We start from the raw sequence: 15,885 nt of genomic DNA, 5'->3' as shown, positions 1-15,885 counted from the left end.
GTAGTATCAGGATGTATTACAGTACAGTGTAGTATCAGGATGTATTACAGAACAGTGTAGTATCAGGATGTATTACAGAACAGTGTAGTATCAGGATGTATTACAGAACAGTGTAGTATCAGGATGTATTACAGAACAGTGTAGTATCAGGATGTATTACAGTACAGTGTAGTATCAGGATGTATTACAGAACAGTGTAGTATCAGGATGTATTACAGTACAGTGTAGTATCAGGATGTATTACAGAACAGTGTAGTATCAGGATGTATTACAGAACAGTGGAGTAGTAGGATGTATTACAGAACAGTGTAGTATCAGGATGTATTACAGAACAGTGTAGTATCAGGATGTATTACAGAACAGTGGAGTAGTAGGATGTATTACAGTACAGTGTAGTATCAGGATGTATTACAGAACAGTGTAGTATCAGGATGTATTACAGAACAGTGTAGTATCAGGATGTATTACAGAACAGTGTAGTATCAGGATGTATTACAGAACAGTGTAGTATCAGGATGTATTACAGAACAGTGTAGTATCAGGATGTATTACAGAACAGTGTAGTATCAGGATGTATTACAGAACAGTGTAGTATCAGGATGTATTACAGTACAGTGTAGTATCAGGATGTATTACAGAACAGTGTAGTATCAGGATGTATTACAGAACAGTGTAGTATCAGGATGTATTACAGTACAGTGTAGTATCAGGATGTATTACAGAACAGTGTAGTATCAGGATGTATTACAGAACAGTGTAGTATCAGGATGTATTACAGAACAGTGTAGTATCAGGATGTATTACAGAACAGTGTAGTATCAGGATGTATTACAGAACAGTGTAGTATCAGGATGTATTACAGTACAGTGTAGTATCAGGATGTATTACAGAACAGTGTAGTATCAGGATGTATTACAGAACAGTGTAGTATCAGGATGTATTACAGAACAGTGTAGTATCAGGATGTATTACAGAACAGTGTAGTATCAGGATGTATTACAGTACAGTGTAGTATCAGGATGTATTACAGAACAGTGTAGTATCAGGATGAGTAAAGTGTAGTATCAGGATGTATTACAGAACTGTGTAGTATCAGGATGTATTACAGAACATTGGAGTAGTAGGATGTATTACAGAACAGTGTAGTATCAGGATGTATTACAGAACAGTGTAGTATCAGGGTATTACAGTAGTGTAGTATCAGGATGTATTACAGAACTGTGTAGTATCAGGATGTATTACAGAACATTGTAGTAGTAGGATGTATTACAGAACAGTGTAGTATCAGGATGTATTACAGAACAGTGTAGTATCAGGATGTATTACAGAACAGTGTAGTATCAGGATGTATTACAGAACAGTGTAGTATCAGGATGTATTACAGAACAGTGTAGTATCAGGATGTATTACAGAACAGTGTAGTATCAGGATGTATTACAGAACAGTGGAGTAGTAGGATGTATTACAGAACAGTGTAGTATCAGGATGTATTACAGAACAGTGGAGTAGTAGGATGTATTACAGTACAGTGTAGTATCAGGATGTATTACAGAACAGTGGAGTAGTAGGATGTATTACAGAACAGTGTAGTATCAGGATGTATTACAGAACAGTGTAGTAGTCAGGATGTATTACAGTACAGTGTAGTATCAGGATGTATTACAGTACAGTGTAGTAGTAGGATGTATTACAGTACAGTGTAGTATCAAGATGTATTACAGTACAGTGTAGTAGTAGGATGTATTACAGAACAGTGTAGTATCAGGATGTATTACAGAACAGTGTAGTAGTAGGATGTATTACAGTACAGTGTAGTATCAGGATGTATTACAGAACAGTGGAGTAGTAGGATGTATTACAGAACAGTGTAGTATCAGGATGTATTACAGAACAGTGGAGTAGTAGGATGTATTACAGAGCAGTGTAGTATCAGGATGTATTACAGAACAGTGGAGTAGTAGGATGTATTACAGTACATTATACCCAACGTTGTATGATTGTTACTTTTTGCCCACAAGCTGATTACGCTGGACGGAGGTGTCTGGGAACCAGCTTATTTGATGCTCTCTGGTCAGAGGGATCAGAGTAGTGGTGTAGTAGTAGAGTAGTGATCAGAATAGTAGAGTAGTGATCAGAGTAGTGGAGTAGTAGTAGAGTAGTGATCAGAGTAGTAGAGTAGTGATCAGAGTAGTGGAGTAGTAGTAGAGTAGTGATCAGAGTAGTAGAGTAGTGATCAGAGTAGTGGAGTAGTAGTAGAGTAGGGATCAGAGTAGTGGTGACATGCATTGGAAATCAAACACTTGTTTCAAGGTAATGATCATTGTATTTTTCTACCCTCTCTCTTTCCCAGTCACTAAGTGTGATGGCCCCAGGAAGTTCATGTGCAAGAATGGACAGTGTATCAACAGCAGCAAGGTGTGTGATGCCGTCAAAGACTGCAAGGACTGGACAGATGAACCTATGAAGGAGTGTGGTGAGCTCTACACACACACACACACACACACACACACACACACACACACACACACACACACACACACACACACACACACACACACACACACACACACACACACACACACACACACACACACACACACACACACACATGCATAAACAAACTCATACACACTGTACACTAATAAAGGTACACACACACACACTTATTAGCATCCAATTAACATGCAGATGGCCACTGTGCTAGTAATTAGAGCTTAATTTCATCAAGGGAGAGTACATCAGGACAACTCTCAGCTCTCTCTCTCCCATCAAAGTCCAACTCTTCCCTCGAGTGTTCATGGCCTTGGAAACGTGTTCTGACTACACTACCCATAAGGCACCATATAGATTAGCTCCCTACCATAGAGAATTACAATTTAGAGCACTTTAGTCATGGACCTCACAGTGGAATGCTCCGGAACCTCAAGCTCTGTGTTTCTGATTGGTCAACCGTGTGTCAACATTCAGATCAGCTCCAGCACTATCTTTTGTAATCATGAAATAGCAGGATTTGGTATGCTGGACATTAACATCTGAGACATTACATCTTTGCCGTACATGTTATACTTATAGACAGACATATTACATGTCTTATGTACTAGTGAAACCATGTGAGTGAACATGTAATGTTGTCATTTCACAACACTAAATGTTTTATTGTGTTTACCATGGGTGCAATATCACTCACTAACAGTTAAATGACTCACTAACCATTAAATGACTCACTAACAGTTAAATGACTCACTAACCGTTAAATGACTCACTAACCGTTAAATGACTCACTGACCGTAAAATGACTCACTAACAGTTAAATGACTCACTAACCGTTAAATGACTCACTAACCGTTAAATGACTCACTAACCGTTAAATGACTCACTAACCATTAAATGACTCACTAACCGTTAAATGACTCACTAACCGTTAAATGACTCACTAACCGTTAAATGACTCACTAACCGTTAAATGACTCACTAACCGTTAAATGACTCACTAACCGTTAAATGACTCACTAACCGTTAAATGACTCACTAACCATTAAATGACTCACTAACCGTTAAATGACTCACTAACCGTTAAATGACTCACTAACCGTTAAATGACTCACTAACCGTTAAATGACTCACTAACAGTTAAATGACTCACTAACCGTTAAATGACTCACTAACTGTGTTTGTAATTATACTGCAGCATTCTCTGCAACAGTTACAGATTTACTCAGTCTATTCTCATCATCACTGAGGTCTGCAGTTTTACTTCGATAATCAGTTGATCTGTCATAGAGGGAGGGAGGGAGGGAGGGAGGTAGAGAGAGAGAGGTAGAGAGAGAGGTAGGTAGGTGAGTAACTCAGGAACTTCCCCTCTGATCTGTCCATATGGCTGTTAACTTTTCTATCTCTCTCTCTTCCTCTACACTCCTCTTTCTCTGCATCTTTGTGTCCTCCTCTGTGTCCTCCTCTGTGTTCTACTGTGTCTTCCTCTATACCTCTCTGTGTCCTCCTCTGTGTCCTCCTCTATACTCCTCTGTGTCCTACTCTGTGTCCTCTGTGTCTTCCTCTGTGTCTTCCTCTGTGTCCTACTCTGTGTCCTCATCTGTGTCCTCCTCTGTGTCTTCCTCTATACTCCTCTGTGTCCTCTTCTGTGTCCTCCTCTGTGTCTTCCTCTATACTCCTCTGTGTCCTCTTCTGTGTCCTCCTCTGTGTCCTCCTCTATACTCCTCTGTGTCCTCCTCTGTGTCTTCCTCTATACTCCTCTGTGTCCTCCTCTGTGACCTCCTCTGTGTCCTCCTCTTTCTTCCTCTGTGTCCTCTTCTGTGTCCTGGATGGATGGATGGAGGGAGGGATAAGGGGAGAAAGGAGAGGGATATGGGGAGGAGGAGGGATGGATGGATGGAGGGATAAGGGAAGGAGAACTGCTCCTCTGAGGAAATCAGATTAGACAGGGGGACCTGACGAATAGCTGCCCCCTCTTGAGCCCCAGTGCATTCTGGACTGGTTCCAGGTGTCTGATAGCTACATATTCCCCTAGAGCCAGGTACACACACACACCGATATATTGGTTGTTTTATTGACGTTTAACTCCCTTCCCTCCCTCTATTCCTCCTTTCATCCCTCTCTCTCTCCCCTCTCTCTCTCTATCTCTCTCCCTCTCTCTCTCCCCCTCTATCTAGGGATCTCTCTCTCCCCCCTCTCTCTCTCTCCCCATCTCTCTCTCTCTCCCCATCTCTCTCTCTATCCCCCCATTCTCTCTCTCTCTCTCTCTCGCCCTCTCTCTCTCTATCTCTCTCAGGTCACCCTCCCCTCTCTCTCTCCCTTCCCCCTCTATCTCTCTCTCTCCCCCCTCTCTCTCTCCTCTCTCTCTCTATCTCTCTCCCCCCCCCCCTCTCTCTCTCTCCCTACCTCTCTCTCTAGGTGTGAATGAGTGCGCAGACAAAAATGGAGGCTGCTCTCACATCTGCAGAGACAGGAGGATTGGCTATGCGTGTGACTGTCCCTCTGGATACCAACTAATGGACAAGAAGACCTGTGAAGGTAGAGTACCAAACAAGCTGTCCCTCGCATACAAGACCTGTGAAGGTAGAGTACCAGACAACCTGTCCGTCTCAGACAAGACCTGTGAAGGTAGAGTACCAGACAACCTGTCCCTCTCAGACAAGACCTGTGAAGGTAGAGTACCAGACAACCTGTCCCTGTCAGACAAGACCTGTGAAGGTAGAGTACCAGACAACCTGTCCCTCTCAGACAAGACCTGTGAAGGTAGAGTACCAGACAACATGTGCCTCTCAGACAAGACCTGTGAAGGTAGAGTACCAGACAACCTGTCCCTCTCAGACAAGACCTGTGAAGGTAGAGTACCAAACAAGCTGTCCCTCGCATACAAGACCTGTGAAGGTAGAGTACCAAACAAGCTGTCCCTCGCATACAAGACCTGTGAAGGTAGAGTACCAGACAACCTGTCCCTCTCAGACAAGACCTGTGAAGGTAGAGTACCAGACAACCTGTCCCTCTCAGACAAGACCTGTGAAGGTAGAGTACCAGACAACCTGTCCCTCTCAGACAAGACCTGTGAAGGTAGAGTACCAGACAACCTGTGCCTCTCAGACAAGACCTGTGAAGGTAGAGTACCAGACAACCTGTCCCTCTCAGACAAGACCTGTGAAGGTAGAGTACCAGACAACCTGTCCCTCTCAGACAAGACCTTTGAAGGTACAAGGCCAGACAACCTGCCCCTCTCAGACAAGACCTGTGAAGGTAGAGTACCAGACAACCTGTCCCTCTCAGACAAGATCTGTGAAGGTACAAGGCCAGACAACCTGTCCCTCTCAGACAAGACCTGTGAAGGTACAAGGCCAGACAACCTGTCCCTCTCAGACAAGACCTGTGACAGTACAGGACCCAATCTAAAACCTTACTTCAACACAACAAAATGGCTCTCATTCCCGTTCAGGGTTTCCGTTAGCCAGTAATAGCCAGCTTTTGGCCTATGTTTTTTTTGTTGAAAAGCCTGATGAATAAAATTGGCACCAGCCAAATGTCCAGGAGAAGAAACAAACCCATGGTGAAAAAATACATTACAGCCTCTTCATTGATGACAATACCAGTCTATGGAAATATATTTTAGCCTCTTCATTGATGACAATACCAGTCTATGGAAATATATTTGACTGGTCATGCTTATCGGTCTTTAGGTTAATTTGCGTAATTTAATGGAATTGGATTGGCGCGTGTGTACAGTATATTGGTAATATCACACACATGCAGAGCCTTTGAGTGGAAAATCTGTCGGCCAAAGGGAGAGCTGCTCAAACAGCAGATGCAAAGGCAACGGAAAGCAGGCTTCATCAGCACGTCACACACCAATTTGCAATGAGCTAGAAGCAGTATGCATTTTGAAAATATATACTTCATTGTTTGAAACCTGAGGCATGTCTTACCTTGCTTCAAAGCAGCCTGTAGCCAAAATCAGTCCATATCCGTGGAGGCAATTCTTTTCTCTAAACTTTCTTTCGTTGTCCTGTAGCCAAAGGCACAATCCTAGTCATATTAGCAACCCATGTTAGTAGTTAGATCTCCCTTATTTCAAAATGTATAATTGATATTTTAATCTCTGTCACATGAAACCACTTGATTGTGCAGTGCACTTTTGTCAACAGTGTTTTCCCCCTAATTGCGTTATGGAAGGAACATTCTTGCCTACTGCCTTGTGTGCATTGTTCGCTTATAATGTATATAATAATAGTTTATCAACATTTTAAGCTAAACTGTCTTATCTGTTGCATCTTAACGTGTGTTATTCATCCTAGGCCTACTGGTTGTATGAATTTGGAATCTGTCGTCCACAAACTGTCCCAGACTGTTTAGAATTGGCTTTTTTTTCTCGCCAAGCTGACCAATAGAATAGGTCAACTTTTCTGCTATGGGGGATAGTAGATTAACATTCTGTAGGCTAGTGATTTTACTGTTCATTACTTGTCTTGTTGGCTGAGGAAAAGTACATGTGGGTAGTTATTATAACATCTGCAAAAGTGTGCATCAGAATTAGGTAAGAAGGACCACACATCATTTCATCCTTGACTTACATGTTATGTTAATATGAATGACCATAATCTACATGTGATTTGTGTCATCCTGAGCAGCGTGGGTGGACGCCCTGATCAGGTTACACACCCAATGCATATGGGTCTGGTACATTAAAATGCTGCCGGTCAAATGTCCAGACGGAACACATCTTCCTGACGGAAACCTCATTCCATTCAGCCATTACAACAGGACCAATGACTCTCAATCTCTTCCACATTCCCTTCACTTCTTGTACTCTCTCTTTCCAAACAGTACTTCGAGATATCTCTACGTAATACCCCTTGTTCTCCTGTCTGTTTGGAGACAGAGTGGGTCCTGTGTTATTGATGGATTTGTGACTTCTCTCCCCAGACATAGATGAGTGTGAAAAGCCTGACTCCTGCAGCCAGATCTGCATCAACTACAAAGGAGACTACAAGTGTGAATGTTATCAGGGCTATGAGATGGACCCCAGCACCAAGACCTGCAAGGCCGTGGGTAAGAGAGGCAACCTGTTATGTCCCTGGCAACCACAGAACAACCACACACACACACACACACCGTAACCCAGCAACACCACAGTCTATTCTCAGGCCGTCCGATATGAACTGTGGTTGTTTGTATGCAGGACTAGCACGGCAGAGCCATCTGAGGTCTGTAAATGCAAATATTTGCCTTCTGCTTCTCAGGGAGGTAATGAAAAGAAAAACATGTCCACCTTGTCTGGCAGGGTGCTGTTGGACACAGTCAGGTATTGTCCTTCACTGTGACCCACGGTAAACACTCCAGCCTGATCATACATAGAAATAAGGTCACTGGTCTTAACTTGGGGGCCTGGGACATATCTTTGACTGTGTTGAGAAAGACAGTGTTTTTGGTTAGCATCATCATTTCTTAGGTTAGATCATTACAGGGCAAACTGACGTGCTAATGAGGATGCTTAAAGGAAGTGGTTAAAGGAACTGGCTTAAAGGAACTGGCTTAAAGGAACTGGCTTAAAGGAACTGGCTTAAAGGAAGTGGCTTAAAGGAACTGGCTTAAAGGAAGTGGTTAAAGGAACTGGCTTAAAGGAAGTGGTTAAAGGAAGTGGCTTAAAGAAACTGGCTTAGAGGAACTGGCTTAAAGGAAGTGGCTTAAAAGGAACTGGCTTAAAAGAACTGGCTTAAAGGATGTGGCTTAAAGGAAGTGGTTAAAGGAAGTGGTTAAAGGAACTGGCTTAAAGGAAGTGGTTAAAGGAACTGGCTTAAAGAAACTGGCTTAGAGGAACTGGCTTAAAGGAAGTGGCTTAAAAGGAAGTGGCTTAAAAGAACTGGCTTAAAGGAAGTGGCTTAAAGGAACTGGCTTAGAGGAACTGGCTTAAAGGAACTGGCTTAAAGGAACTGGTTAAAGGAACTGGCTTAAAGGAACTGGCTTAAAGGAACTGGCTTAAAGGAACTGGCTTAAAGGAACTGGCTTAAAGGAACTGGCTTAAAAGAACTGGCTTAAAGGAACTGGCTTAAAAGAACTGGCTTAAAGGAAGTGGCTTAAAGGAAGTGGCTTAAAGGAACTGGTTAAAGGAACTGGCTTAAAGGAACTGGCTTAAAGGAACTGGCTTAAAGGAAGTGGTTAAAGGAACTGGCTTAAAGGAACTGGCTTAAAGGAAGTGGTTAAAGGAACTGGCTTAAAGGAACTGGCTTAAAGGAACTGGCTTAAAGGAAGTGGTTAAAGGAACTGGCTTAAAGGAACTGGCTTAAAGGAACTGGCTTAAAGGAAGTGGCTTAAAGGAAGTGGCTTAAAGGAACTGGCTTAAAGGAAGTGGTTAAAGGAACTGGCTTAAAGGAAGTGGTTAAAGGAAGTGGCTTAAAGAAACTGGCTTAGAGGAACTGGCTTAAAGGAAGTGGTTAAAGGAACTGGCTTAAAGGAAGTGGTTAAAGGAAGTGGCTTAAAGAAACTGGCTTAGAGGAACTGGCTTAAAGGAAGTGGCTTAAAAGGAACTGGCTTAAAAGAACTGGCTTAAAGGATGTGGCTTAAAGGAACTGGCTTAAAGGAACTGGCTTAAAGGAACTGGTTAAAGGAACTGGCTTAAAGGAACTGGCTTAAAGGAACTGGCTTAAAGGAACTGGCTTAAAGGAACTGGCTTAAAAGAACTGGCTTAAAGGAACTGGCTTAAAAGAACTGGCTTAAAGGAAGTGGCTTAAAGGAAGTGGCTTAAAGGAACTGGTTAAAGGAACTGGCTTAAAGGAACTGGCTTAAAGGAACTGATTAAAGGAACTGGCTTAAAGGAACTGGTTAAAGGAACTGGCTTAAGGGAACTGTCTTAAAAGAACTGGCTTAAAGGAACTGGCTTAAAATAACTGGCTTAAAGGAACTGGCTTAAAGGAACTGGCTTAAAATAACTGGCTTAAAGGAACTGGCTTAGAGGAACTGGCTTAAAGGAACTGGCTTAAAATAACTGGCTTAAAGGCACTGGCTTAGAGGAAATGGCTTAAAGGAACTGGCTTAAAGGAACTGGTTAAAGGAACTGGCTTAAAGGAAGTGGCTTAAAAGAACTGGCTTAAAGGAACTGGCTTAAAATAACTGGCTTAAAGGCACTGGCTTAGAGGAAATGGCTTAAAGGAACTGGCTTAAAGGAACTGGTTAAAGGAACTGGCTTAAAGGAAGTGGCTCGGCTTTGCTCTAAGTGGCGTGAAAAACGGCATTGATTACTTCCCGTCTGAGAAGGCACATCTTTGTTACTGTTAGAGAGAGCATACACACTGTCAGGAAGCTGGGCCTTTATTAATTAGAGCGGAAGGGAAGGTGTGTGTGGGTGTGTGGGTGTGTGTGGGTGTGTGTGTGTGTGGGTGTGGGTGTGTGTGTGGGGGGGGTGTTCGTGCTTGCTTGTGTTTGCATTATTAGAATAGCTCCTTGGTTATTGAAGTGAAGTGATGGAGCGCTGCGTTCTGTTGGGCACGTCAGTCCGTATTGTTGATTGCAGCACAGAAAGACAGAGACATATTATTCTTACTTCTGCAGTGGTTTATTTACTCTGAAGCTTGGGAAGAAGGAGGAGATGCAGAGGCACCTGCTATGTTACGCTGAGGTGATGTGGATTTAATAAACCTCCACACACACTCTCAAACACTCACACACACTCTCACACACTCACACACACTCTCACACACTCACACACACTCTCACACACTCTCACACACTCACATACACTCACAGACACTCATAGGCATACACATCAACAGACACACAACCTCATACATTCACAACGATGCACACACTCACACCGTTTTACAGACAACACAAACACACTCACATTCCACTGCGGTAGATTTGTTGGGTTCACTCTCCTGCTCTACAACAGGGGCTGACAGCTGAAGCGATGATGTCGTTAAGCAGATCACACTGAGCTGGAAAGCGAAGGCTTTATTTCTGATGTTCAGGGAATGCAATACCATTATTACCCTTCATCCAATCACACAGAGATGAGACGGCTACTTTTTACTGCTCACTGACCATGTCTGAATATTGTCTTAACTTGGAAAGCCCTTTGAGGCAGGATGGAGAAAGCCCTTGGAGGCAGGATGGAGAAAGCCCTTGGAGTCAGAAAGCCCTTGGAGGCAGGTTGGAGATAAGCCCTTTGAGGCAGGATGGAGAAAGCCCTTGGAGGCAGAAAGCCCTTGGAGGCAGGATAGAGAAAGCCCTTGGAGGCAGGATGGAGAAAGCCCTTGGAGGCAGGATGGAGATAAGCCCTTTGAGGCAGGATGGAGAAAGCCCTTGGAGACAGAAAGCCCTTGGAGGCAGGATGGAGAAAGCCCTTGGAGGCAGAATGGAGAAAGCCCTTGGAGGCAGAATGGAGAAAGCCCTTGGAGGCAGGATGGAGAAAGCGTTAGAATAATACTAATTTGACATACTTACTGAAGAGTTTTAGTAGTTTTAATTGTAGCGACAGTGCCGCGCATAATAATTTATACAGCAGTCTCCCAGGTGCCTTTCTAGTTAATGTGAACGGTGTGGAAGCTAATTAAAAGCACAACTCCCAGGTTGGTGGCATCATGTTACATTCATCGCTATAAGCCAAAGTATAACCATACAATGTAGCAAGTTGATTCCCACAAGTCATTTCACTACACTAAATGTTTTATTGTGTTTACCATAGGTGCAATATCAGTCACTAACAGTTAAATGATTAACTGATTGGCTCTGACCATTTTCCTTTGTGCATACATGCATCTGTGTGTGTTTCTCTCTGTGTCAGTAATTATACTGCAGCATTCTCTGCAACAGGTACAGATTTACTCAGTCTATTCTCATCATCACTGAGGTCTGCAGTTTTACTACGATAATCAGTTGATCTCTCATAGAGGGAGGGAGGGAGGGAGGGAGGGAGGGAGGGAGGGAGGAGGCAGGGGGAGGGAGGGAGGGAGGGAGGCAGGGAGGAGGGAGGGAGGGAGGCAGGGAGGGAGGGAGGGAGGGAGGCAGGGAGGGAGGGAGGGAGGGAGGGAGGCAGGGAGGGAGGGAGGCAGGGAGGGAGGCAGGGAGGGAGGGAGGGAGGCAGGGAGGGAGGGAGGGAGGGAGGGAGGGAGGCAGGGAGGGAGGGAGGCAGGGAGGCAGGCAGGGAGGGAGGGAGGGAGGGAGGGAGGGAGGGAGGGAGGGAGGGAGGGAGGGAGGCAGGCAGGGAGGGAGGGAGGGAGGCAGGGAGGGAGGGAGGGAGGGAGGCAGGGAGGGAGGCAGGGAGGGAGGGAGGCAGGGAGGGAGGGAGGGAGGGAGGCAGGGAGGGAGGGAGGGAGGCAGGGAGGCTTCCTCTGGGAGGCAGGGAGGGAGGCAGGGAGGGAGGCAGGGAGGGAGGGAGGCAGGGAGGGAGGGAGGGAGGGAGGGAGGGAGGGAGGGAGGGAGGCAGGGAGAGGGAGGGAGGGAGGGAGGGAGGGAGGGAGGGAAAGGTAGAGAGAGAGGTAGAGCGAGAGAGAGGTAGGTAGGTGAGTAACTCAGGAACTTCCCCTCTGATCTGTCCATATGGCTGTTAACTTTTCTATCTCTCTCTCTTCCTGTACACTCCTCTTTCTCTGCATCTTTGTGTCTTCCTCTGTGTCCTCCTCTATACTCCTCTGTGTCCTCCTCTGTGTCCTCCTCTGAGTCCTCTTTGTCTTCCTCTATACTCCTCTGTGTCCTCTTCTTTCTTCCTCTGTGTCCTCCTTCTTCCTCTATACTCCTCTGTGTCCTCCTCTTGGTCCTTCTCTGTGTCCTCCTCTGTGTCCTCCTCTTTCCCTCGCCTATATGTCTGCATCTCTGTGTTTTTCTCCTCAGTCCCCTTTTTTACTGTTTCTCCCTCACTCTCACTATGCACCCTTTTCTCCCTTTAGGCTCCTCCCTCCCTCTCCTTTAGGCTCCCTCCCTCCCTCTCCTTTTCTCCCTTTAGGCTCTCTCCCTCCCTCTCCTTTTCTCCCTTTAGGCTCCTCCCTCCCTCTCCTTTTCTCCCTTTAGGCTCCTCCCTCCCTCTCCTTTTCTCCCTTTAGGCTCCTCCCTCCCTCTCCTTTTCTAGGACAGAGACTTGAACATAGTCTAGAACAGAGTCTAGAATAGAGACTAGAACATAGTATAGAACAGAGACTAGAACATAGTCTAGAACAGAGTCTAGAATAGAGACTAGGACAGAGACTAGGACAGAGTCTAGAACATAGTTGAGAACAGAGTCTAGAACAGAGTCTAGAACATAGTCTAGGACAGAGACTTGAACATAGTCTAGAACAGACACTAGGACAGAGACTAGAACAGACACTAGGACAGAGACTAGGACAGAGTCTAGGACAGAGACTAGGACAGAGTCTAGAACATAGTCTAGAACAGAGTCTAGGACAGAGTCTAGGACAGAGTCTAGAACATAGTCTAGAACAGAGTCTAGAACATAGTCTAGGACAGAGACTAGGACATAGACTAGAACAGAGCCTAGAACAGACACTAGGACAGAGACTAGAACAGAGACTAGAACAGAGTCTAGAACATAGTCGAGAACAGAGACTAGGACAGAGACTAGGACAGAGTCTAGGACAGAGACTAGGACAGAGTCTAGAACAGAGTCTACGATAGAGTCTAGGACAGAGTCGAACAGAGTCTAGAACAGAGTTTAGGACAGAGTTTAGGACAGAGTCTAGGACAGAGTCTAGGACAGAGTCTAGGACAGAGACTAGGACAGAGTCTAGAACAGAGTCTAGAGCAGAGTTTAGGACAGAGTCTAGGACAGAGTCTAGGACAGAGACTAGGACAGAGACTAGTACAGAGACTAGAACAGACACTAGGACAGAGACTAGGACAGAGTCTAGAACAGAGACTAGGACAGAGTCTAGAACAGAGTCTAGAGCAGAGTTTAGGACAGAGACTAGGACAGAGTCTAGAACATAGTCTAGAACATAGTCGAGAACAGAGACTAGGACAGAGACTAGGACAGAGTCTAGAACAGAGTCTAGAACATAGTCGAGAACAGAGACTAGGACAGAGACTAGGACAGAGTCTAGAACAGAGTCTAGAACAGAGTCTAGAACATAGACTAGGACAGAGTCTAGAACAGAGTCTAGAACATAGTCGAGAACAGAGACTAGGACAGAGTCTAGAACAGAGTCTAGAACATAGTCGAGAACAGAGACTAGGACAGAGTTTAGGACAGAGTCTAGGACAGAGTCTAGAACATAGTCGAGAACAGAGACTAGGACAGAGACTAGGACAGAGTCTAGAACAGAGTCTAGAACAGAGTCTAGAACATAGTCGAGGACAGAGTCTAGAACAGAGTCTAGAACATAGTCGAGAACAGAGACTAGGACAGAGACTAGGACAGAGTCTAGAACAGAGTCTAGAACATAGTCGAGAACAGAGACTAGGACAGAGTTTAGGACAGAGTCTAGGACAGAGTCTAGAACATAGTCGAGAACAGAGACTAGGACAGAGTTTAGGACAGAGACTAGGACAGAGTCTAGAACATAGTCGAGAACAGAGACTAGGACAGAGACTAGAACAGAGTCTAGAGCAGAGTTTAGGACAGAGTCTAGAACATAGTCGAGAACAGAGACTAGGACAGAGTTTAGGACAGAGTCTAGGACAGAGTCTAGGACAGAGTCTAGAACATAGTCGAGAACAGAGACTAGGACAGAGACTAGGACAGAGACTAGGACAGAGTTTAGAACATAGTCGAGAACAGAGACTAGGACAGAGTCTAGAGCAGAGTTTAGGACAGAGTCTAGGACAGAGTCTAGGACAGAGACTAGAACAGAGTCTAGGACAGAGTCTAGGACAGAGTCTAGAACATAGTCGAGAACAGAGACTAGGACAGAGTCTAGAACAGAGACTAGGACAGAGTTTAGGACAGAGTCTAGGACAGAGTCTAGAACATAGTCGAGAACAGAGACTAGGACAGAGTTTAGGACAGAGTCTAGGACAGAGTCTGGAACATAGTCGAGAACAGAGACTAGGACAGAGTCTAGGACAGAGTCTAGAACATAGTCGAGAACAGAGTCTAGGACAGAGACTAGGACAGAGTCTAGAACATAGTTGAGAACAGAGTCTAGAACAGAGTCTAGAACATAGTCTAGGACAGAGACTTGAACATAGTCTAGAACAGACACTAGGACAGAGACTAGAACAGACACTAGGACAGAGACTAGGACAGAGTCTAGGACAGAGACTAGGACAGAGTCTAGAACAGAGTCTAGAACAGAGTCGAGAACAGAGACTAGGACAGAGACTAGGACAGAGTCTAGGACAGAGTCTACGATAGAGTCTAGGACAGAGTCGAACAGAGTCTAGAACAGACACTAGGACAGAGACTAGAACAGAGTCTAGAGCAGAGTTTAGGACAGAGTCTAGAACAGAGACTAGGACAGAGACTAGGACAGAGTCTAGAACAGAGTCTAGAGCAGAGTCTAGGACAGAGACTAGGACAGAGTTTAGGACAGAGACTAGGACAGAGTCTAGGACAGAGTGTAGTACAGAGACTAGAACAGAGTCTAGGACAGAGTCTAGAACAGAGTCGAGAACAGAGACTAGGACAGAGTCTAGGACAGAGTCTAGAACAGAGACTAGGACAGAGTCTAGGACAGAGACTAGGACAGAGTCTAGGACAGAGTCTAGGACAGAGACTAGAACAGAGTCTAGGACAGAGACTAGGACAGAGACTAGGACAGAAACTAGAACAGATACTAGGACAGAGTCTAGGACAGAGTCTAGGACAGAGACTAGAACAGAGTTTAGGACAGAGTCGAACAGAGTCTAGGACAGAGTCTAGAACATAGTCGAGAACAGAGACTAGGACAGAGACTAGGACAGAGTCTAGGACAGAGACTAGAACAGAGACTAGGACAGAAACTAGAACAGATACTAGGACAGAGACTAGGACAGAGTCTAGAACAGAGACTAGGACAGAGACTAGGACAGAGTCTAGAACAGAGTCTAGAGCAGAGTCTAGGACAGAGACTAGGACAGAGTCTAGGACAGAGTCTAGTACAGAGACTAGAACAGAGTCTAGGACAGAGTCTAGAACATAGTCGAGAACAGAGACTAGGACAGAGTCTAGGACAGAGACTAGGACAGAGTCTAGGACAGAGTCTAGGACAGAGACTAGAACAGAGACTAGGACAGAGTCTAGGACAGAGTCTAGGACAGAGACTAGGACAGAGACTAGGACAGAGTCTAGGACAGAGACTAGGACAGAGTCTAGGACAGAGTCTATGACAGAGTCTAGAACAGAGACTAGGACAGAGACTAGGACAGAGTCTAGGACAGAGTCTAGAACAGAGTCTATGACAGAGTCTAGAACAGAGTCTAGGACAGAGTCTAGGACAGAGACTAGGACAGAGACTAGGACAGAGACTAGGA

The 15,885-nt window shown here is 44.9% G+C and overlaps 1 protein-coding gene across 2 annotated transcripts in view; it reads left to right on the top strand.

Annotated features, from left to right (window-relative positions):
• LOC118385848 (low-density lipoprotein receptor-related protein 8-like) overlaps window positions 1-15,885 on the top strand; it is a 413,768-nt gene that overhangs the window by 321,940 nt on the left and 75,943 nt on the right. For both annotated transcript variants that reach the window (XM_052462856.1, XM_052462855.1), the window contains exons 7-9: window positions 2,351-2,473; window positions 4,909-5,028; window positions 7,429-7,554. In XM_052462856.1, the coding sequence (XP_052318816.1) occupies window positions 2,351-2,473; window positions 4,909-5,028; window positions 7,429-7,554 (369 nt within the window). The remainder of the gene's footprint in view (window positions 1-2,350; window positions 2,474-4,908; window positions 5,029-7,428; window positions 7,555-15,885) is intronic.

Source organism: Oncorhynchus keta, chromosome 1 (assembly GCF_023373465.1).
Source record: "Oncorhynchus keta strain PuntledgeMale-10-30-2019 chromosome 1, Oket_V2, whole genome shotgun sequence".
Taxonomy (NCBI): domain Eukaryota; kingdom Metazoa; phylum Chordata; class Actinopteri; order Salmoniformes; family Salmonidae; genus Oncorhynchus; species Oncorhynchus keta.
Note: the sequence above shows the minus strand (reverse complement) of the source record. Positions and strands in the feature narration are given on the sequence as shown.